Genomic DNA, 26304 nt, shown 5'->3' with positions numbered 1-26304 from the left:
CATCATTTAAATAAAGGCAACAGTAGTATACCGCTGTTCGATAGTCATAAATCGATTTAACTGAAACAAATCCAGGTCACAAACAAAAACCGAGTGAAATACATCAACTATAAGAGGAAAACAACGGAACAAGATAAACACTGAACTGCTACAAAAACAAAAGCCAACATACATAGAAACGGACTATTTGATAACAACTGCCATATTCCTGACTTACAAATGTATTACAATATACCTAAATGACGAACCAAGGCAGTTGTAAATTAAAATAGTTACAATCGATACAAAGAAGTTACTAACGTTTACATCAGAGAAACATAGACAAATTAATTGAATGCATAAGGATTTGATATAATAAAGATGGATTACATACTTAAATAAGGATATGACGGCGAAACTAACGATTGTGACTGAGACACGTATGATATGGGTGGATTAATTACAGATGTTCTCATTGGGTTTACGACAATTGGCGAGATTGGTTGCGTCAACAAATTACCTATACCGCCTCCTTGGATAGCCTGTAACAGAAATATTAGTTTATTAGATATACTTTTTGTTTGCAATCACTAAAGCATTTACTTGGTATGCAGGCGCTATTGGAATATTGCTACATAGAAATGAGAATTCACAAACGAAAAACTGAATTCAAGTTTTAGTTGTAAGTTAAGCAGACTTTAGTTTATCTGTGGTATCCTTAATTTCAAGTTCGGTGGGATAGATGAATTCACCAAACTCTGATTTGTTTAGTGAGAGGACATTACATAAATAGCAGAACATGAAGTAAAAGGATAACACTAGCGTAATTTCATTCCTCGTTAGAAGTCCCTGTATGAAGCTAAATCGAGAACCAATGAACAATATTTCCAATGGGTAGGTTTTTCAAAGTTTGCCGACGGTGATGAAGGACCAGAGAATGGAAACACATTTTTCAAGGGTTAGGGCAGCTATTTTGCCTTCCGCCAATAAACCAATTAAAGTAATGTTGCAAGGGTCGTTTGATACCGGGCGTGGCTTTGTAATTATATTTCTTGCACAATTAAAATGGACGCCTACTAAATAAGGATTTTGCTGTCGGATCGCAGAAGTCCAATTGAACATACTTCTATAACCTAGTTTATCCTTCTACAAAACATTAACGTTCGACCATACATACAAAACTTTGATGCAAATTCATTTGAGTTGCACAGATATATCTTGTTTACAGGTGTTCTGGTCTGATAGACATATGCTCTATTTATAACATCTCTTGTTTGGAAAAATCAAGGCATGCGTCTGCTGAACCCATTTAAATTTTGGATTATAAAACATTTAATTTGTGCATAAGTCGTAACCGATCTTATGTTGTATTTTTTGGTATGCACTTTTCCTGATGCATGTTATCCTAGAAACACGTGTCGTTTGTTCGGCAATCCGTTCCATACATTTTTTATTACTAGAACCGATTCAATACCGCTGCTAGTGATTCGTTAGTTCCGAAGGTATTATCCTCTCTTCATACAATAGTTCGATGCAGGCTAGATTATAATGATATATTTGTCAGTAAATTCCAGTTAAAAAATCTATGTTTTTTTCAAACAAATTAATTCTAAATCGCATTAGCAAAGTTGACCTTAAACGGTTTTGTTATCGCTCATACCTTGTTAAGAATACTAAGTATTCCAGACACAAGTTTCGTTTCGTGCGCATAGAAATCGGTTTCATATCTTTGATTGACATTTTAGTATGGTGATTGTTCTTGTTTATCCGTATAAAAAAAAGATGTGGTATGATTGACAATATAACAACTCTCCACCAGAGACCAAATGACGACGTAGAAGTTAGCAACAATAGGTCACCGTACGACCTTCAACAATGAGCAAAACCCATACCGCATTGAAAACTATCAAAGACCCCGAGAAAATGAAGGGCCTGATATAAGCCGAATGAGAAATCTAACAGCCTGACTAAAGTCAAATGAGAAAACTAACCGTCTTATTACATTTATTTTCTTTTAGTTTTTATTAATTTGTGTATTGTTCACAAACATTCCAATTTTGTATTATCTTTAAAATCTATTTTTTTTTTAATTTTAAATAACTGTTCTTCGTTCTCATCTTCTGATAAGGTATTGATAAATTAGCAAGCTCAACCATATAGATGTTCACCAAATGCATGCTATCAGTTGTTTATCAATAAGGTAACATTTGTCTTATTTGATAAAAAAAAATACTTTTGTTTTCCGACCAAAGTTGCTATCTACATTACATAGTTATAATTTGAGAATGCTGTATAGGATTCACTTAATTATAATGGAATTTACAAGATGTATACACTGTTTTAGTTACACCATTACCAGCACCATGTAGGGTATCGACCTTATTAAATATCCTTTAAAAAATAATGAGCTTGTATTTCAAATCTTCTTAATTAAAACTATATTTAAATTCAAGTACATTTGCTAGTAACAGCTATCTTGGGTAATTATTGTCCAATACTTTTTACTTGACATTTGATATTCATTGATGTGTATTGTTATCTTATAATTTACTTTATTTTTCGCATCTAAGTAGAGGTTATCCGTTTTGTTTCCTCTTATAGTTGATGTGTTTCCCTCAGTTTTGGTTTGTGACCCGGATTTGTTTCAGTTAAATCGATTTATGACTGTTAAACAGCGGTATACTGCTATTGCATTTATTTAGGACAGAAAAGCTCCTTTAATTAGTACACAAAATCTCTATAACTACAGGCTTTCCACACCTATTTGAACATAGGGCAACAGTATAACAGTATAACACTGCATAAACAAATGTAAGATTCAGACAGCGTTTTGTATCTTAATTTGAAGAAAAAGTTCAATTTAATAAAAAATATACAGATATAAATTTTGTGTTTTAAGAAAGGACAAATCATATTTGGTAACAACTACAAATGAAAACATATACTCGCTGGATTTTTTATTGACAACAAATTTTTAACGTGTTTTGCACAAGAGGCATTGATATGCTTGTCAATGGCGCTCAATTTTTTTCGGCGACTTGTTGATATTTGTGTTTGGCAAAGACTTGATAGAAGGGCTTCTCATATAGAAACTATTACTATCATACAACTTCACATTCCGCTAAATGGATGATGTCCGAAAACTTAACAATTTAAATTTTGTGACTATCGTTATCACATCTTTCCAATTGAACGTGGAATAGAGGATACTATAAATACAGTTAGGTGTGCTTCATATATGGACTATCATCTACCAAAAAGGGTAGGTTTAAAACTTAACTACAATATTTTTAATTAGTAAAACTTCTTTTAATTTCAATTTCATGTTGCAACATTTTACATATGGAATATGTATATCCAAGTTCATACGATATTCCAAGGCTTCCAATCTTGATAGAGATTTTCTCTTTACAAGTTAGTTATTGGACCGATGGTTCTTATTTATAAAGCTGAAGTCTCCTCTTCGAACATTTTAAAGACGCCATCATACTTTAGTTGACTGTTATGGAATATGTGTGTTAAAGATTACTTAAGATATGTTCCTCTTGTTTTAACCCCTTTTACTTGTTTGATTGATACGGTCATTGACTGTAAATTTACTGTTCATTAAATGTTAAGTCATTCGAAACAGTAAGTTTTTTTTCTACCACAGGCATAGGTGAGCATATGTACATTGCGCACAATTTTTTTTTCGATTTTGTTTTTGTTTTTGATGCCAATTCGCCTTCAAAACTTTCAAGTGCTACCGCTGCGTCTTATTTATACGAAAAACGCATTTTGCGTAGCATAATGTAAGCCTGATTCTTTGATAATTTTATATTGACACTACGAATTGAGATTTATTGCCATGAGCAACAAAACGGGAGACACCAGTAGAGCAGGAACTGCTTTCCTTTCCAGTTTACTTGAGTTCAACTGAAGTTTAGATGGTTTTTGTCTATTTTTTCTTCGAATTCTAATTTTCAATTTGCCCCGAATTCATCTTCTCCAATTTAACATAAGCTATTTACACTAGTAAGCTAGTTTACTTTTCAGTTTATACAAACTGTGGTCTACTTCCAATCGTTGTGAACCTGAATTTAGAATTATGTATAATCCTTCTTTCAAATTTAGTTAATTTTAACCAAACGAACTGTTGAGCTGGTGAAACATACCAATAAGTAAACGAATAATAAGTAAGATTCATCAAATAAAGACACGCAAACTATCTAAGGTTTCAACTCCCTAAGGCAAAGTTGACTCTTAATGGATTTGGCTATTTTGTTAGGTTCTTCTTAGTCATATAGCTCTTCAACTGTTTCGGTTCTTATACATCCTAGGATTTCAAATATTCGTCTATGAGCGTTCCCGATTAAGGTTAATTCAGAAAGGCGTTTCGGACGCATCAATTTTATAATGTGTTGTTTCCATTTTTTGTATTTTAGCAATTCTGTTCAAAGAAATTTTTAAATATTTTTTTAAATATTTTATTCTATATATAGATAGAATAATAAATTTGTTCACATCATATTACTTTAAAAATTTCACATGCTCGGACTGATTTGAACAGCTAAATAATTGAGGCTTGTACCGTACAACAACAAGTTCTAGATTGTGATGCGGATTTTTGTTATCAAAACCGCTCTATTTTCAAAGTCGTACTTAACACATATCAAAGGTGAATCTTTCTGTGTTTTTTTTTTTATACATAGAATATCCTTTAATATCGTGACAGTTTTGCCCGATCATGTGATATTATCAAAGTAATATTACAAGCTGATATCCATTGTATGAAAAAAATGACAAAATATAACAATAAAACACAACAGATCATAACAAAGCAAGGAATGATAAACACGGTATATAAATAATGAAAGAAAGAAATAGGAATTTATCAGTAGTATCGTTTCATGCCATTTCAAACTAGTTTTTACAGTAAATTAGGACTATAGTTTCAAGTTCTAATTTATATATATGTATTGCTAAGAAAATAATAATTTATGTTTTATAGAATATAGCCTTTCTATAATAACCTTACAAAAATAATAATGGTAAATATTTTTCACAAACAATTGAAAAAAGAAAGCAATCTGAAACTAACAAAAATGGAAGTTTTGATTGATTGATTTATTTATCAATACAGAATTTTTCACTAAATCAAAACAAAAGTATGATCAGTTAATAAAAAGATGTTTGACGATTAAGCACAGCTTTGTCTATAGTTCTCTATGGAAAGAATACACATAAAAAAGAAAATAATGTGTCTTCTATCACTAGAATAAACGTTTTCATGCTCGTCTGACGTACACAATTATAAGCTAATTTTAATTTCGTTAATATTTATTTGTATCGATTTATAACAGTTGTGCGTAGGAATTCGCATATACCTTGTTGATCAACCTTTCGCATATACCTTGTTGATCAACCTTTCGCATACCTTTTTAGATATTACTTCAGTCTGAAAATCTAAAATCTTGCATGCTTTACATTCAATAACATGAACGATACCAAATTTATATTGCAGCAGATGAATTGATTCGACATTAACTGTTATTTTCTCTTCACAAAAATGTTTACTTAAAAAAACAATTTCTGTGTTAAAACTTCACAAGTATAGTATTCTTCAATGGATAACCAGATTAATGTATGTTATTATATTCTATTGATCAAAGTCACTTTCCAAAATAAACCAATAAAACCAATATCTAATTTAACATGCAAGACATGCCATGTGTTATTATACAGACACTTTTTTTTTCAGTAGGAGGATATTATACAATACAATACGAATAAAACCAGAATGAAATACATAACAAGATACATTTTTATCTAAACAAATTACCCTATGAAATGAAAATATTCCTTTTTCTTTTGCAAAATGTAAACATGTTTATACAAAAATATACAAATAAAACATAAATATAATTGCATTCAATTACAAAATAAAAACATCTGAAATTTTATATGCTTTTATATACATAACACTATAATATGTAAACAGAATTGCAAATTTGATTTGTTCTGTTACAAAAATGGCAAGTTGATTCACGTCTATATTCTACCTCTATATGTATATACACAAATGATAAATAACACGATTTGTTCTAGCTATTGCTGTAAAGTAAAATCACCTACACACTAACAATTGGGTCTTAAAATCATTTACACACTAACAATTTACTTTTATTCTCAGATCATTTCCAGCTCAAATAGAAAAACAAGATATATTGCTTGCTTGACATAGAAACAAAAAAAAAAGTTAAAAGATAGAAACGTTTCCTATTACTAATATCTACTCGATATAAAATCGCTACAAAAGAAGAAATATCATTTCAAGGTACTAGTATTCGGGTTTTGATAATATTGCTTACAAGGCTTCATTAAAGAAGAGGAATTAAACTAAACAATAGATAGAAACATATTAGTTTGAAGAACATGTTAACAAGTAACACTATGAGATTGCAAAATTCAGGCAACAGTAGTTTACCGATATTCAAACGGGGATTTGCTCACATATTAATCATGCTTGTCCTTACATTAAGTCAATTCGACAATCAACAAAAAATGTGTCTATTAATCACAGTTTCCTTTTCTATCATGATCGAATCTTTAGTTAGCACTATCATTGCACTTTAATTTCAATTGCTTCAACCATTTCATCTGACTCAAATTATAACCTAAAACGTTTGGTGGCAAAACGCATGCAGCCTATTCAACATCGGTGATTGCTTTCAGACTGCTTTTGATTTTGTTTGATTCATCTATACCACCTTCCATAGAATGATATGCATTAACATAGGTCTGATCACGTCATGAAAATTGTATTCACAGGTGGTAAAGCTCCGGGGTCAGCGAAGTGTGACGACATGTCATGGTCTGCTGCTAACATACCGTTTACTGCCATTCCTATTATGTCATCTCCGAGATTCTCTGATTGGTGAACTACAACAAATAAACAATTGATTAGAATAAAAAAGACAAAATACGCACATTTAAACATTTTGCATATTTTACCATTCTTATTCTAAATTTTTAAATTATGAATTATGTAATTATATTAACACTAGGCTAACATCTCCTTCTGGGAAAGCTGACTTTAGTAGGCTTTAGATATTTTGGTCTCGTGGGTCCTGATATAGATTATTCCAGAAACGGGTATCGTGTATTTATGTTACCATTTTATTAATTAACAAAATATTTTCATTTTATCAAGTAAGACATAAACCTTCAGAAATGTTACACAATTTGATGTGCACTGTGTCAAAAATTATTTTGTCACATTTTTCTATACTGTTGTTATATATAAAAGGAGAAAAACATCAATTGTCATATATCTACCATTATGTAACTGCCTAGGACTGTGACAGCTAGCAGGACTACCATAATTAGCCTCTTTTCGGTGGTGTGGTTTATCCAAGATATTTAATGGGTCGATGTCATTCTGGAAATGGCTTCGTGACTGGATAACAGATACATGTTCCACCAATGGTTTGTTTGACTGTTGGTAGCTTGAGTTAAAAAATTCTGAAAGACAAATTTTATTCATTAAATTGGATCAGTTAATTTAAAATTGTTTAAATTCAACGGTTCAATATTAATGGTGTAATTTCAAAAACTGGCAAGCATTGAGTACATGGGGAAATCGTTGTTTGCAGTTTTAAGAATAGAGAAGAATATGTGTCCAAATGACACCAGGCTCCTATCGAACTGTCACATTTTAATGTTCAGTAAATCGCAAAATATAGGTCAAAACACTAATTTGTCATCAATGTTCAAAGATTCACATCAAATTGAACATCTATACTAAGTGTCAAATTGAAGTGACCACAATTTTATGGTAACAACATTAAACCAAAACATTAACCTGACCGGAAAACATAGTCCAAATGACGTTGATTTAAGCAACTATAGGTCCTCGTCCGGCCTTAACCTATGGGCAAAACCCATACTGTATTGTCAGCTATAAAAGGTCCCGACATGACAAAATGTGAAACATTTCAAACGAGAAAACCAACTACCTAATTTATAATTACTATTTACGAAAAATAAATATGACAGATACAGATATAAACCAACGACAACCACTAAATAACAGGCTCTTGACTTTGAACAGCACATAAAGAATGTGGTGGGGCTAAACAAATTTGTGAGCGCTCAACCTTTTTCTTTCTTAGGACTGCTCAGTGAACTCAAGTGAGTTGCAATGCTAAGAGCTCTCCAAATCAGCAAAACTAAGAAAAACAGTTGTCTCCTAGGAGATAAGAGCTAAATAATTGTAAAATGAATATTCAAATAAGTTAACAATATGTGGACCGTATCTTAAATCTTTGAACAAATTTTTTAGTAAGAATGAAGAACCGCTGAAAACTGCATGATGTGTTGTTACTCTCCATAGATAAAGCTGCTTAAAATCGATTAAAAACAGTTAAAATATACCAAGGAAACCATCGTCTAAACGTGAATACATAATTAAATCCACATTTAAATGCTTATAAAACATTCTAGAAAGTTTAAAGGCTCTGGGTTGAGAATTGAGAAGGAGATGATGATAAAAAATAAATAACCTCCATCGTGAATGCTGCTGGACATAACTAAGTTTAACCTTGTATCTAAATGTGTACACAAAGTGATATGCATAAATTCAATGTATTTACAAATATTTTATATTGTGCAAAGGATCTGGGTTAAACCTGTGGATGGAGCTTATCAAACAACATGAGTACCCTCATCAATAATACTGCTGCAAATTAAACAAGTATTAACTTCTAGATAATAAGACAAAACTACGGAATTGTATACAGAAATCGGAGTGCACATCTTCAAATGAGTAAACACCCAATCTAGAAATTTTACAGGGCTTTGGGATGAACATTGTAGGAAGAGTTAATTCCAAAACTAGTATCCACATTTCCCGCTAACACTACATTCTTCGTACTATAAGCCTGATTTGCACTTCATGCAACCCGGCTAAAAACTTCTTCTATTTGATTGTCGGTCAGTAAGTAACAGGAATGATGAGAAGCTAGCCTGACTTTCAAGTAGTGCAAATTGGTTAAAACATGCTGCAACAATTGATTGATACAATACGCTTTTCTTGTTTGAAATAATTTACCGAAGAAATAAATAGCGCACTATAAATGTTTGAGATAATGTTGATGCTTACCTCCAACCGAGTATGGTGCATTAAATGATGGGTTACTCTGCACTACATTAAACGCACTTCCTGTCTGACTTTGAACTGTGGTGGATGGAAATGTTTGTTGTTGTGGACTTGGATATGATGGATTAAAATATGGATCATTAAAAGTATGTTCCGAAAATGGATTGAACATGTCAAAGTCATTTTTCATGGAATACGGCACTGGATTTACAGGATGAGAACTAAAAGCACTTCTGGAATAAGGAGAACTATATCCACCAATGTTATAATTAGAACCAGATTGATAGTCATGTTGCCCTGCAATTAAAATAAAATACTACGTTATTGTAAAAACCACTGAAATTGTCTTTGAAAACTATTTACAAAGGATAAAATTCAGATAAGTCAGTCCATACAACGAGTACAAAAAACGACAATTAAACAAAATTCTCACACGTGTGAATGCGTATGGTAAATTGCAGACTTTCGATAAATAAAACATTACTTTACCTTACACGATTTCGATGTAAGGAAAACACATGTCTAAATGCTTACAGCCCTTGCTCAATTAAGTGATAAAAGGCATTTATAATTTTTCACCTTTCAGAAAAATAAGAACTTCATCTTTTCATTATATTATTATAATTACTATTTCTGCAAACGTAACTTTTGTGTATGGAAAAGTACCAGTTATACCATATGTGTTAAATGAACAAAGGGAGGCAATTCTAATTACTTCAAAACCGTATTGTGAATATGCCAGATTTGATTATTATCAGTAAATATTACTTTTAAGGAAAACAAAAGTGTCTGGGCGGTTTGAATTACATAGCACACAACGATGAAACATAATGTGGTTACGTCTTTGTACTAAAGTACCTAGCATGAATATCTGTTATGTCACAGGATTCCAAAATATTCTACTTTTGGATGAATTTGACATAAAAGAGCATTCAAAATGCGTTTGCAAATAACTGCGAAAAACAGTTTTTGCCTGTTTGTAGAGACTATATTACATATCTACCAATTTGAGCCTAGCATGTTACTGAAAATTCGGCGAATTCGTTCCTTTTTTATTATAGATTAGTCACACAAAATATGATATGATTTATATAAATATATGGCAAGTTAAAACAAAGAAATGGTTTATAGGTGTTCTTGGCAACATAGTAAAGGGGTTGATTCATGTTCACTGTAGGAGTACAAATCAATCATTTTATCAAATTACAAAGTACACTATCGTCGGTTTTCATTAGCCAATCAACAGTTTTCGATTCGCACCTCCCGTTAATTGATTTTGATATACTTTTCCCCTCAAAGTCAAATCATCATTTAAAAATACAATCGATACAAAGAAGTTACTAACTTTTACATCAGAGAAACATAGATAAATTAACTGAATGCATAGGATTATGACTATGTGACTATGTTCATAATGACTGTAGCTGCTAAAACGTATGATATAATATAGATGGATTACATACCTAAATAAGGATATGATGGTGTAACTAACGATTGTGACTGAGACACGTATGATATGGGTGGATTAATAACAGATGTCCTCATTGGGTTTACGACAATTGGCGAGATTGGTGGCGTCAGCAAATTACCTATACCTCCTCCTTGGATAGTCTATAACAGAAATATTAGTTTATTAGATATAATTTTTTTTTGCAATCACTAAAGCATTTTTTGAACAGTTTTCCGCTTATTTTGATATCAAACAAAACATATACATTGTTTCCTTTCCTCGTAGACGGCTTGGTTTATCTGTTTAAGGTACCTTTCGGTAATGTAGTTTTTTAAGTATTTTTACATCCTTGGCATTACAATTTTTTTGGTTCTTATGAAAGTATTTCAGAAAAGCTCTTGTGACGTACCAATTAAGAAATATTACAGTTGTTTTTTAATCGTTCCGTTGGTTGAAAACGTTTGATTTTGTCAGTTTTTATGGACTTACCCCTTTTTGATTTTACCATGGAATTCGGTATTTTTGTTATACTTTTTTACAAAGTGTAATTTTCAATATCTTTTTGCTTCTGATAATTTTTAGTATATTTTATTTCCATTTTAGGTATTTGTTTCGTTGCTGTTTGAAGTTGTTTGGCATTGACTCAAGTTTAAGCATTTTTGGTCAATTCATTTCAATTTATTTGCTATAAATGTAATACGGCCATGGTGTCATGTTAAAGAAATAATTTTCAACAAAGCTATTAATATCAATATTGAATAGAATTTACATTAACCCCTTGATTTATCCGTGAACTAACCTGCGTCATTGCAGTAAGATTATGTAGATGATTTGACATATATGCCTGCTCTTTATCAGTGTGAATCATTTGGCCATATGGATTGATTCCATTTATTGGCCCGTCCATACGTTCCGGTTTTATTGGCATGATATTGTTATTATTACGAGCATTCCCATTTGGTCGGTTGGCAAGAAAACAGGTACTTGGTTGGGTTGAGATAGGACGAGAACCTGTTTCATCTGAAATGAAATAATAAGGTTTAGTATAATGTACAAGTAAAGTCGTCTGATATGTTGTCCCAGTGTGAATTCGCAAGTCGGGTGATGCATGCATTGCAGTAGACGCTTTCCATGTCATTCTATCTTTCTGCTTTTTGAGTTTATGTGATTCCCTCGGGTTTTTGTTTGTTTCTTTGATTTGTCTCTTCTAAATCGATTTACGAGATTTGATGATAAATTACTGTCGCCTTAATTTAGACAAGAAGAGTGTAAGTTACGTGGGAAAAATAAGGTAGAACATTCACAATAGACAAAATCAATATTAATATCTAGTTAAACTGTAGGACAACTTTTTTTTTTAAAACTTTTTTTATGTATTAAGAATATGAAAAAGGTGCTAGGGTCGTTCCTTATTCAGATTTCCTGGAGATAATTGTTTTTTTAATGTGAAAAGCTGTTGAAATGCAGATCATCAGTGAAATATGAAGGGAAAAGACCTAAATATTAGTATCTAAATAAATTTCTGTTTTTATTTTCCATAAATGTCCCTTGCTCAAACATTTGTGTGTGTATATTTTCATATTGTTGTGGATATTTTTATATTGTTGTGTATATTTTCATATTGTTGTGTATATTTTCAAATTGTTGTGGATATTTTCATATTGTTGTGGATATTTTCATATTGTTGTGGATATTTCACTGTATAGTCCTACCAGCTTTCATATGCTTTTCCAATATGGCTTGTAGTTCTGTGTCTTTTTCTACATGTATTTGTGTTTCAACAGCTAGCAATACATATTCATCAAGTAACATTCTGATAAGGTGAAATGAACCTAAAAAACAAAGTCAGAAGCTTTTTGTAAGATTTTAGCATAAACTTTATCATCAATACATGTTCCACAATGAATTTTCTAAAGCTATGGCTCAGATTGATATAGATTGAGCTCATCGTTATCAAAAACATTATTGAAACAAACATCTTGTATAACATGTTTATATCCTTTCAAATCTTATGACCGACGCTCAGTGCATTTTTCTCTGTCAATTTTATAAATCCGGAGCTTCGCTGCAGGATTTTGAATGATAATTTTATAAATTTATTGTTTCGAACAGATCAAAAGTTACTGACAACATATTTATACGTGCGATATGGGCAATCAATAATAATACGACACTATACATGTTCAGTAAAAACTATTTAACAATGATCACATTATGGCACTTTATAATAAATAAACTGCTTAATTGAGCGCAGCTGGATACGCCCGCAGAGGTCCAACCCTGAACAGTTGGGGCAAAAATGGACACAATATTCAAGCTTGATACAGGTCTGAATTTGGATTGTAATTAAATATTTGACATATTATAGGTTTCTGAATAAATGTAGTCAAAGAACTTGAAATTGGTTATATGAATTGAATTTATATTCAATTAAAGATTTCTTGCTGTTGTGCAATACACTGTGCTGTTGCGCAATACTTAGTAAATCTGTTGTCAACTATAAAAAAATAAAGTTCAATTACTTCTCAATGTCATATTTGAAATTTATGAAAATCAATAGGGAGATTACATCAATAGCTTTAAATATTTCAACAAAGTTTCATGAGAACTGCTTAAAGCATTTTTTAGTTATTGTCCAAAAACAAGAAAATCACCCTTTTTTAATGAATAAAACCCCATTGTAAATCTAAAATCTATAAAAAACGAAAGGGAGCTCACGTCAATAGATATAAACAATTCACCAAAGTTTCATGCATATTATTTTAATCGTTTTTGAGTTAATGTCCGACATGTTGACGACAGACGTACAGACGGACGACGCACAACGGTATACCATAATTCGTCCCGTAAACGGGCGTATAAAAATGGAACATATTTTTTATCAAACTATTATATCCCATAATCTCACAACATTTAACATTATGGACACTTTAGATTGACAGCAGCAGTCTAAAATTAAAATCGCTACACTGAGGAGAAAAATGTTAAAGCTTCCACTGAAAATTTTCAATACATTACTAGAAATTTAAGTGCCTTCAAAAGTACCAATTTTTAATTCATACATTCTCTTCAGTCGATATTTTTCATTAGAATATAGTCAATATATTGGTGTTGATGAATGGCTTACCAAAACACTGTGCATTATTAAGGGTAAGGTTGTGCATTAATCTTGCTCCAAAGAACGACCATTTTAACAAAAATGCTGATGCTCTTTTCTTGAAAGATCGTCCGTTTTGCTTACTCGGCTGAAATATAAAGAAAGTAATGGTAAATATATTATCTCTAACTAAATTATAAACAAATGGTTTCATTTTGAAAATACCTCAAAAGAAATATGCTGAAAATTTGTTAATTCCTTAATGGATAAACAGAAATTTAGACAATTCAATAGCAATCTTTACATATTCTAATTTGTTAACAACAACCCCATTTATTCAAAACATAATGCATATCTGTAATATTAGGTGAATTAATAAATTGATGAATTCCCTGATTTCTGAACTGAATTACAAAGCTATAGTCGATAGTTTTACTGTTAACTATATTTTACCTTAACAACTTTCTGTTCAACAAGAGTATCTAGCCATTCTGTAAACGCTTCAACGGTTGCCTGCTTCCGCAGTAAGTCTTTAAATTCTTTTAAAACTAAAAAAACAACAGGAACATTTCTTTTTCGGGTTAAGATTCTAGAACGGCATTTAAACTTTTTTAGCATTTAGATTATTTAAATTTTCTTAGTTTTCTGCATATTATTTGCATTTTGTTTTAATCTTGGGATCATTGGATTTTCTATATAAATGTTGTTGACCGATGTTTAATAAGCCAGGCAAAAACAGACAACACTTGAGTACAAAATATGGAATTGCATAATTAAAAGTGGAGCAACGTCTAATCCAGAGTCATGACGAAGCAATTATTAAATCATTTTTCGCAAAGTTTTTCTTCTAAAATGTTAAACGGTTGGACGGATACCATGTCTCGAAACTTTGCATGTCACAAATACATAAATATTTATAAAGAGAGTCAGATGACATTTATATTTATTTCTATATATATCAAATTAAGTTCAGTATTTTTAAATCAACGTGTATTCCTATACATAAATTAAGTATGTAAAATTAACATGTATTTTATGAGAAATTATATCAAAATCACATGATACATTAACAGGCAGTTAACATTGAAATCGCATATTGTATCATACATAACAATGAAATATGCGACATCTGTGTGTCCAAATTAAATATCAAGGTCGCATACTTACATTCACCATTTACATCTAGGTCACTGTCCGAATCACTTGATGTGGACAGAGCATTACTGGTTATACTACTCAAGTCTATACGATCAACATCTTCTATCGTTTGATTTACTAAAGCGGCATCATACAGCACCGGTCTAGCAGTCTAAAGAACAAATATGTAATAAAATTATCATATTATCACAGTTACTAATGATAACATGCAACAATAGAACAACAATGGTACAACATAATACAGGTAAATATGTGCTACTCTGTATAATTTTAATGTTCAACATGTCAAATAACAAAAAAGAATATTATCCATATTTCCAAGAATTGCGATGTTTTGAATATTCAAGGAAACCAAAAATCTCATTGACAAAGCATGAAGTATGCAAACTACAGCAGAAAAACGTTCTCAAAAATAAAATTTCAAATTCCAATTAAATTATAAGGCAATGTGAAAATATGCATACCTGAGCTAAATGAAGAAATGATGTTTGTCGTTTTAATGCTGATGAAAATCTCCTTGCTACTGGAAGTTTGTGCTCAGATAATTTCTCTGGTAAATTTTCAAGGGAAGTTGCTACCCAGTTTTCCCAATGTTTAGCAAAGTTTCTTATATCACATAATAATCTGCAAAATGTATATTTAGCTATAATGAATTGTTAAACTTTTATACTCACATAAACATTATCACGTCTAATTAAGATATTCATGTACATAGCTTAGACCAGGAGGGGCATATTCAGATGTGAAAAATAATAAGATGATTGATTGGCTGTTGTTAACTCCAACAATGAAAAGATACCAAGACCAAGTCAAGTTTGATAAGGACTGCACATTCTCTATATGACAATGTTACAATAATGAATATAATTGTTTAAAATAATTTACACGAAAAGCTTGATTTAACTTGTATTTTCATGGTTTTAGCATTAAACTGTACTTATTAGACTTGAATGCTTCTTTTTGCAGCTTTATAGGGATGTAAAAGGTAAAAGCATCGACCGTGTGCACATTTTTAATATGATGTACTATTTTCATTTCCAGTCTACAACTAGGTCGATCTACTGCTGGTGGACTGTTAGTTCCGAGGGTATCAACAGCCTAGTTGTCAACGGTTTTGATACTGACATGATTAATAACATAGTTTTATAATAAAACTCTCGAATGATAAATCAAGAAATTATTTTAAAACAGCTAAGTTCTAAATTCCCTCATGCTAAATTGACCACAGATGGATTTGAATACGCTTTAATTGCCCCTTTTGGTCATATAGCTCTGCACGTGTTAATATAATTATACATCCTTGGCTTTCATTTTTTTTGGTATGAGCGTTCCTGATGAAGTTAAATTCAGAAAACCGCTTCAGACGTAACAAACTTATTCAGTGTATTTCCCGCTGAAGTCACATCTAAATAATTCTACAAAAGGTGACTTCAATTCTTTACTTATACTTTAATGTTTTCTTATGAGAATTGGTATAATAAACTAAATCATGCAGAATCAAACATGTATTTATGTCGTATCTAATGCTATTTTAATGCCATATTATAGAAAAAGGTACATCAAATTTTCAAAAAGATGCATCTACTTACGTTTCTGGCATTTCCTGCATTGTAGATGGAATTAAAACCTCTGTTAAAACCTAAAAATATACAATATATTGTCTTCAATTATTTTTGTTTGTTTTGCGATCTTGAGATGATTACTATTTTAATGTAAGGCTGGTATTTACCAACTAAAATATTGCTTTAACAATTTTCAACCTAAAGACTATTTTGATATATTATGCCAAAACTTTACTATCAAATTAAGTTTTGAATTTCAGTAATACGACGACGTTTTGCTGTAATTTAAAATGGAAAGATTCCACTTATTTTCTTAATTTCTGATTGTATTTACTTTTGACTTCACATGTTGATGTCCATGTTTTTATATTAGTACTCTTGTTTCATGGTCTGTTGTTTCATCAAACGCTTCTCTTTTCCGGAGAACATACTTTTTGATCAAGTACTTTTTTCAATGAATATTCTAATGAGGCAATGTGACGGACGCAGTTTGTAGAGACCTAACCTTCTATAACACCTATTAGCTCGGTCTAGTGTTCATTTTACTCGTGTTATTCTTCAGTATTTTGAATTATTTATTTATGTGTCCATCTTTTGTCGATAATCATCTGGTTTTCTTCACTGGAGTTAGAAGACATACCTTATATAGGATATTATCACAGACACAAATTACATCAACTATAACTTGGTTCTCAACTAGAGGAAACAGGTGCTCTGGAAGTCCTTGCCAGAAATGTAGTAAAAAGTTCTGAATCTAAAAAAAAAACATGTGATTCTATAGTCTCAAAAGCTCTTGTTTTACTGTTCTAAGGAAAACATTTCATTAACCAAAAATAGTAAACTAGTCTTTTATTTTCTTAACGCAGAAAAACCGAAAATTGTCAATAGTATGTAGAAACATTCACTTTCGTTAACGCAGTCATATTCTTTTAGACTAAAAGTAAAAATTTAGGTATTTCTGGATCCAATATGTGCAGAAAAGTCTATTGATAAAGGATTGATTGGCGTTTGATTAATGTACAGTGACAAATGTTTCATGCATATTCAAGACGAATGGATAAATGAAAAAGACAAGCAAAACGCAAACATCGATCGTTTATTCAACTGACATGATTTTATTTGAAATCCGATTCCTTTTGTTTTTGTCTGAATTGAATGCTTTGTTCAAATCAAAGAAAAAAATTAAATGGTGCGAGTACGTCTCGTTATCAAAACACCTTCATAGAACATCAACCATATTAATCGGTGCACATGTCTATTTTTTTTACCAACGTTCAAATTGTTGACATAAAGGAACGCTTCTCCGTAATAATTGCTTCGTCAGTGTTGAGACAGGATAAAAACTTCACACATGATCCAAGACGTGACACAAAGTCAAAGATATTCATACATAATACAAACTATTCTAGTAGATTGATGGTCATGACAATTTGGAATTATCCTAACCGATGACTCATAATCTTCATTCTTGAAGAAAAATCCGTCTTTTAACCATACCCCATGCAGGTTGAGAATTTACACAATGTTGTGAGTTTTTGGATTAACAGAATGACAGGCTACCATTGAGATTTTTTATATTACGCTGTGCGTTTTTGAACCCGTTAGTTTTATGAAAAGAAATATATTGAAAAATGTGTCAGCACTAATCTATTTGATTCAAAATTTGTCACTGATTAAAATTTCTGCACTATCGGAAAATGGTAATCTGAAACTACACACTGATGACCATTCAAATTTTGAACAAAGGTAAAACCCCCATATAATTTGAGAGATGAAAAAGCTAAATATAAACAGGGGACTAAATTATATAAAAATAAGAATAACATTACTGAACCAATCTTACAACACCAGATGCGCATGATTGCCAATGAGACAACTATCCACCGGAAACCAAACGACACAAAGGTTAGCACTAAAGGTCAATGTACGACCTTCAACAATGGACCAAATCCTACGGTAAAGTAAACAACTACTAGTATCTTTGTTTAAACTTTTGTTATGGAAGACATAAATTTACATGGAAATATATAAAAAATCAAAAATAGAAATAACATTTATCAGCTTTTTCAAACTATTAAGAGGCCAACTAAGCTTAAGTCAAACAATATTATCATCATTCGGGATGCAGTTGAAATATACACAGAGAAGTTAAGATGAACCATGGTGATATTCTCGACAAAAATCCCCGGAACCACCTATAAAATGTATGTGCATGTATAGTGCTGGATATACGGGAAGTAAATAAAACATATCCAATACGTTTTAATGAAAATATTTCAAACAGACTAAAATTGATTTCCGTTGACGTGTAATATTTTGTGTAGCCTGTGATCCTGGCCCAACCCCCTTTTTCGGGTCAGTATGTCAAGCAGTGAGCCAGGATCTCAGGCTATATTTCTTGGGTGTAAAATATTACTCAGAGCCAAATCAATTATAAGATATCTCGATCAATTATATCAGAATAGGAAACATTAGTCACTTACCAACAATTTATTGTTTTCGAGGGGAATCTTTATCAGGACAATCATAAATGAAATATGTAAAATCGGATACAAAGATACGAAAATATCTGTTACAGTAAAGTGCGGAACAAGCAAGTAGCATGTGTTTTTTAAATCGAATTGAGACGTTTTTATTTTGAAAAAAAAAACAAATATAAAAGTTATATAAGATCACCAAAATTCAAGATGCATTTTCTTTTCACAGTACCATCTAGCTAGACAGACGAAACAGAATTATTTTTAACTCTAAGAAATAAAAAGTCAGAATTTGGTGTTGAGTATAAAATTTTCCCATATTAAATATTTTTAGACTAAAATCTAACTTGTTTCTTGAAGATTTAAAGTTAACACTGTTGTTATCAATAATTATAAGGTGGGTGGTAAATTTATAAAACATGTTTTGAAATTTTCTGCAATATTCAATAATTCTGACCCAATAGTATTTTGAAGCTTTAACCTTTTATCTTGTCAAATTTATATCAATTTTTACTTAAACCTCAAACAGAATTTAATATGTCATGGTGTGAACCCAACTTTTATCAGTACGGCATGCTATAGTATGATCCTTCTTTAATGTTTCCTTTGATAAAGAAATTTCTCACAGGAAGAGAGGGATACTCATCATTTTTATCGAAATATTAAATTATAATTTATCTATGAAATATTCAGAAAGTTATCTGATTATACAACTCTTATTGTATTATACAACTATGCCAAATAACTTTTTCTTTATTCTGTCTTGATTAAGAAATTATTTAAATGTGTTTATACATTACTGTGCATTGTTCCGAAATTGTGTAAAAGCCCAAGTGTTATTTTATCTTTCTCAAAAACACCTTTATCATTCAATGTAAAACCTTTTTAAAGATGCATTCGGGTTATCTTTGGTAAATATATCAGACATATTTGTGATAATGCATTATCATATATGGTATATAGGACTAGTTTTTGATAAAGTAATTGGTCTACCTTATTTGGAGAACATTTGCATTTACGATAAAGTAATTGGTCTACCTTATTTGGAGAACATTTGCATTTACGATAAAGTAATTGTTCTACCTTATTTGGAGAACATTTGCATTTACGATAAAGTAATTGGTCTACCTTATTTGGAGAACATTTGCATTTACGATAAAGTAATTGGTCTACCTTATTTGGAGAACATTTGCATTTACATTTGCATTTGTTTTTGAATCTAGTGACATCTTCATTCCAAATCAAACGGTTTAATTTTTGTTAAAAGCCGCGTTTTGTTAAACAATTTCCATCGAAAATACTTAACATTCAGCAATTGGAAAAATTCATAAAGAGGGTTACTATCAGTTTCAAAAAGAGATAAGTCAATTCGTGGATGAAACTTAATAGTTCGTTGTTTCTTGGGGAAGTCTTCAGAATACGCAAACACATTTAAAGTCAAGCATCTGATTTTAAAATCGCTTATAAGTACTTATTCAAAACTTCAGACGAATGTATATCCTGAGAGACTTTCAAATTTGAAAATTGGATTAAAAGACGGTGCAGTATAAAAACACCAAAATGCATTAATGTCTGGTAATTGCACAAATGTTAAACATAGTCATCATCATACACTGAAGTCAATAGTTCAATACAAAGTATTGACTGCCGGGATGGAGAATATGTGTTGCTTTCTTTTCTATTTTTATTTACTAATGAAGTAAAATGTACAATAACTGACTTGTCTAAAGTTTGACAGAATTAAATCGGATTTAAGTTTGATTTTTTAATGCTTTGTTGAAAGAATTTGTCTCTTTATTTACAAAAATCGCATCACTCCACTTTTCTCAAACAAATTAATTACACTAACATCATGTATCTTTGTTCAACAAACCCAATAACAGAAGGTTTATCAAGTATCCACTTCAAAATATCAAACAAATACCCAAAATTCAACGAGGTATCAGACAGGGAAATTAACTGGTACTGGACCTAAGCTTGTAATTTTCATCCTTTACTGTAAGGAGCCTTCCTTAGCCATTTTTGAACAGATGATTTTCCTAGTATTATATACTTCGTTTTGTCATGAAAACATGCTATATTATTAATTTAATATTTCAGTCTTTACCAAAGTTCTCCTTCCTTTGTGATGGAAACATTTTGTATTAATCGTTGTGTTTACAATGTATTTACAACTCTGATCCGACATAATACTTAGATAATGATATCATACTTTCTCTGTAAAAGGATTAAAGTTTTAGATATCCTTTCAGATCTACATCAAAGATCGTTTTAATCCTCTACTTTTCCGGTATTTTTCTACATCTATTGCTTTTAAGTAATTTGTTCTAAAAAGGGAAATTTTGTTAAACCATTATTTGGACATGTACAGAGTAAACTTTACATAAATATGTCACTGAATTCTCCTATTAAAAAACCTAAACATTTGGGATAATTAAGACTTAAATAAAAATAATATCTTGTTGATTATAACATTTTGAATACTATATAGACCTATCTTAATTTTACTTGCATCAACAGAAAACAAGAAAATGTATTTGCATTGTTTTTGCCAAAAGAATAACTATTACATTCAGAACGTTTGTCTTTCTCAGTACTACAATATAAGGGCGAGAAAAAAATGTTAAAAAAATAAAATAAAAAGGATATTTAGTAATAGAAAAAAAAGTAGTGTGATCCGTTTTTTATATTTTATATTAGATTATAGTTTATTTCGATTTTCTTTATACTTATTCTAAGTAAAAACTAATAAAGTAATTCACCCAAGTAATTTGCATCATTAAAGTTGCTTTCACTTTTCTGTCCCACCTTAACCGAAAACTCGTGTTAAATGTAAGAGACACATTTCATGTTAATTTTATTGATTTTTGCACCTTTGTCAAAGTCAACACAAAAAGTCTTGTTCAGTTCATTAGGGTTTACAATGATCTGTATACACATACCACAGGACCATCACAAACTAGGAATGTTAATACACAAAACTTCTATTGGGGATACAGTGGTGTTCCAATTGAAATTTAAATGAACTAATCAATACATTTGTAATCATTGGACATTAAGAAGAATTTGGAAGATGTTATTAGGACTTAAATTGGTGTTGTATATTGACACAAAGATTAGTGTTACAATTCTGCATTATCATTCTGTAAGATGATACACAATTTCCTGGTTTGACATTTTCCGGCTCTTGTGCGTCCAAATAGTATTGTTTTTATTCTTCTTAAACTTGTTAAGAACGAATTGCTTATATTCGTGCTTTAAGTTTACAGTGATATTAAAGTGTGTTCCGAGTTACATAGAACACTATTCTCAAAAGAACACATTGAAACAAAGCTTAAAATTGACGAACACAAACCCTACTCAAACCCAGGATGAGCTTCAGATCACCATTGTTAAAATCTGATGACTATAGTCTTCCAGAAAAAAAAGTTCAAAAATATTCAGCTTTGCCTTGATGACTCCCTTTTAATATCTATATCTTAATTTGATCTACTGATTATTAATTCACTTACCTCTTCAAAGTTTGCGTTAATTGCAGTATCTAAAATACATTGACAATGTGTTTTGTACATCATGATAAATGTCTCAACCTAAAATAAAAGCAGATAATTCATATAAAACTTGAAAAAGAAAGAATAAAAACCGTATTGCTTTTTTCAGAAATAGGAAAATTTTAAAGGTTTTTTCTTTAAATCAGGCAGCATTGTCATTATGTAACCAAAAAGTTAAATTGCTTTTTTAATTGACAAATGTATAAAAATATATGAAATAAAAACGTAGTTTTAAATTTGAAGCAACAAACATATTTATCAAGAGGACAAATCTTTGAATAAATAAAAAATGTGGCAAACAGGAACAGAAGTTTCTTCTTTTTTCTAAAAAAAAGTGTCAAAATAAATGAAATGTTATTGGAGAATGAACCCATTGTTAAAAGTATATCTCATAAACAATGTTATATTTCTTGCCAATATAACAACATGACTCATTTTATTGAAATGGCACTGATAATCTGAGAGATTAGAACAATAAAGGACCGGAATGCTACATTTAATATGTTTCTGTCTATCCTGGCTCCAAACACTAAGCTCTGCCAATGATATTACCGTGCATAAATCACGCACCTGTTGGAACTCGTGCTGTACGACACTCATCTGTTTGTTATTTTTTCGAGAGTTATATATTGTGAACATTTGACCACGGTAATTTACTATATAAACATAGTTTATACCGTTTGCCGTAACATTATACTATATAGTCAGAAATATATAAAAAGTCTTTTACCTTTTAATTCCGATTTTAAGTTAATGGTGTGTTTTGCGTGCTATTCTAATTCACTGGGCTTGACATATGCCGAGACTACGTAAATTACCTCAGTGATAAATTAAACGTTGATACATTTTTCCTTTTATAATTTCTAAGACGGCAATGACTATGTCAACAAATGAATGTTTACATAAGGTTAATATTGTTGGAAACATTTCATATGAAGAAAAAGACTGGATTTTCTAGCAATTAATAAACAAGCTCCTAGTACAAAGTTTATCACTAAATCAATAAACATTAGGGAAAATGCAATAAAATATATTAAATTTGAGAGAGGAGTATTTTATTTAGCTAATAAATATTATGTAGTCTTCATAAGCTACTGACAGGGCGAATATAAAATTCATACTTAGTAAAATTAATTAGCAATTGATTAGACAGAAAATAATATGAATTAGTTTTAGGACGTCTGTGATTTTGAGAATAACGTGCGAAATAGACCACTTACAAGGAAATGACGTCGAAATTATACTAGGTACATACATGATGTAGATAGTTCGATGTAATTTTTTATGTAGTACATTAATTTCAAGAGACCATCGTGGTTCACTTACTCTATGTTCTATGTTCATCCAAGGAATAATAATTCTATAGATGTTCAATTTTACTCAGTTCTGATTCATATATTAAATGAACCAATACGATGCTGACATGTTTGTCCTTACTTTTTTTTATCTTATTAAAATTACAAAAAAAGAGCGTTACCTTTTCTCGGGGTATAGACAACGGTAAAATCAAGTATTGTGCATTAGGAAATTCTGGTAACAGCGTTCCCGTCTTCGAACTAAGAGTATACTTTCTTGTAAAGCCTCCCTGAAATTAATTCATTATATTACATCCAGAACCTATTTTGATAAATATTATACAATGCTGTGAAATAATTGCAATTTTTTATGCAATCGTTTATTCATGATAATTATTTGCCTTGTATGTAAAACCGGTAGACATTTCTATCCAGTAATAAAAAATTAAAATGAATCCTTAAAATGTAAATTAATGATACCCATTTTTTTTTCATCGTATTTACTTATACTGTTTTGAGAAACACACAGCATGACAAAAAAAAATAACATTGCAATTCATGTTGAAACAGTAAAACAATCCCTTAAGAATTAATTTATGTATGAAACAAAGATTCTGAGTAAATACTGGGCGAATCATAAGATTGCACTGTGTCAATACATGTATTTGACTTTTATAGAACATCTCTTGTAAAAGACAAATTCACTTTCAATAATTTTTCAATGCTATTTACAACATGCATTTCTATATATAAAACACTGAGCTTGGTGTTTTTATTTTTTGGACAAAGAAAGATTTTATAAAGACATATATTTAACAACTTTAGATGCAAAAAGATTTACAAGCGAAATCATTTAACAAATTGCATATAATTACAATGTGTACTTGTAGCAGAAGCTTAAATGGCGTTTTTTCAGACGTTATAGGGAAACATTTTACACGAGTCCTAACATCATCAGTGAGTCTGGTCCGAGTCTATTATAATCACTAACATCATTAAGTAGCATTTATAAAACACTGGTGTCAAAAGCATACCTCAGTTGATGGCGACAGAGTAGTAAGTATAGAGGATTAAGAAAGTGATACTAAGATTAATGATAAAACACTGAGATAAATAATCATCCCATCTTAACATTGTAAATAAAGATGAAGAAATAAATTTGTTAAATGTAAACACTGATAAAATGAATTTCTAATGGAATAAATGCATCCGTGATGTTTGTTGGATGAGTGAATTTCAATTTAAGGAAGTCTAGAATAAATATATCATGATATATTACTTCTGAATTCTAAATGCTACCAGCTTCATTTTATCTTTAGATTGATATAGTTTCTAAACTTGACAGAACATGTATATGCTATTGACTCTTTTGTAGTGTCTTTAAAAAATATATAAAATTTACATAAAATAATGACATATTTAAAGGTTTACGATGATGTAATCTCGTCTAAAGTACTGCTACCAATATACCATAATTTACCTCCATACTTGTAAGTAGGTCTTTGTTAATATCATTTTATTAAAAATTATTTGCCTTAATATCTTTGAGGTGGTCAATCTATTTGAAAGGTAACATCCAATATATATATATGGTGACTGCCGTTAAGATTTTCATTATATTGGTTGTTTATTGTAAATTTATGCTATCTTACTGTCATGGTCATTCACGAAAAATCTTATTACCTATTAGTAAACTAAATATTAACTCCTTTCAAACTTTACTATTTTGTGTATTTGTGTATCTAAAAACAAGTTTTAAATGAATATATAAATAAATATATGTCTGTAGTTTAGATTTCAGAGGTTTTTAGAAGTTCTCTGCGTCTTTCAAACTGAGAATTATTTGCAGCCTATAATGTTACTGTTACCGATAACATTAATGCATACAATGTCGCCTAATGCATTTAATACTTATTCTTTATGTTTATTTGAAATTACTAGATGAACAAATGTCTTTTGTTTTCAGAAATAGGTGATAGATGTACAATATTTAAAACGATCAGTATCTTCTTTCTTCAACAAGACGTTGTAAAAAAGAAAGATAGAGTCATTTGATTTCAGATTATTTGTAACAACGAAAGTTATGCAAAACATAAACAATACTGATATATGATTGAAAATTTTGTTAAACAGTGTACGTAACTTGTATCTCTTTTTATAGTCCACAATGTTATTCAAAACAATTAATATTATATTTTGACAATACATATTTCTGCACTATAGAAATATTATTTCTTTCAAGACTTTTAAGGGATAAATTTACTCCTTACCAATATCTGAGACTACTCTAGTCTTAGCCAATATCGATGTGATAAAATAAACGGTACTAATTTTAATGCACCAGATGCGCATTTCGACAATTAATGTCTAGTCAGTTATGTTCGAAGCCTAAATATTTGAACATCCGAAATCTAAAACAAATGTTGAAGAGCGGCTCAAACCAAAACGGAACTCAAGTATAGCCAAATCCGGACAAGGAATCAGAGATATGTATGAGGGAGATACACCTTAATTTTAAAAATAATTTCCAAAATTTTATAACAGCAAATTTTAATAAAACAATATCCGAATATGACTTTCGATATAATGTTATCAT

At 30.5% G+C, this 26304-nt stretch overlaps 1 protein-coding gene across 1 annotated transcript in view; it reads right to left on the bottom strand.

Moving 5' to 3' along the window:
- Nucleotides 1-4437: 4437 nt before the first annotated feature.
- The window catches only part of LOC127705354 (DNA-binding protein RFX6-like), a 53340-nt gene continuing 31473 nt past the window's right edge, over nt 4438-26304 (bottom strand). Inside the window, exons 7-20 of the mRNA XM_052209662.1 lie at nt 23891-23998; nt 22375-22452; nt 17026-17139; nt 16413-16462; nt 15288-15447; nt 14833-14974; nt 14119-14213; nt 13696-13813; nt 12281-12400; nt 11368-11588; nt 10582-10729; nt 9122-9415; nt 7297-7482; nt 4438-6900 (exon numbers count right to left, since the gene is read on the bottom strand). Of these exons, the coding sequence (XP_052065622.1) occupies nt 6764-6900; nt 7297-7482; nt 9122-9415; nt 10582-10729; nt 11368-11588; nt 12281-12400; nt 13696-13813; nt 14119-14213; nt 14833-14974; nt 15288-15447; nt 16413-16462; nt 17026-17139; nt 22375-22452; nt 23891-23998 (1971 nt within the window). The 3' untranslated portion in view covers nt 4438-6763. The remainder of the gene's footprint in view (nt 6901-7296; nt 7483-9121; nt 9416-10581; nt 10730-11367; nt 11589-12280; nt 12401-13695; nt 13814-14118; nt 14214-14832; nt 14975-15287; nt 15448-16412; nt 16463-17025; nt 17140-22374; nt 22453-23890; nt 23999-26304) is intronic.

This window comes from Mytilus californianus, unplaced genomic scaffold, assembly GCF_021869535.1.
Source record: "Mytilus californianus isolate M0D057914Y unplaced genomic scaffold, xbMytCali1.0.p SCAF_6, whole genome shotgun sequence".
NCBI lineage: Eukaryota > Metazoa > Mollusca > Bivalvia > Mytilida > Mytilidae > Mytilus > Mytilus californianus.
This window is presented reverse-complemented; position numbering and strand designations above follow the sequence as displayed.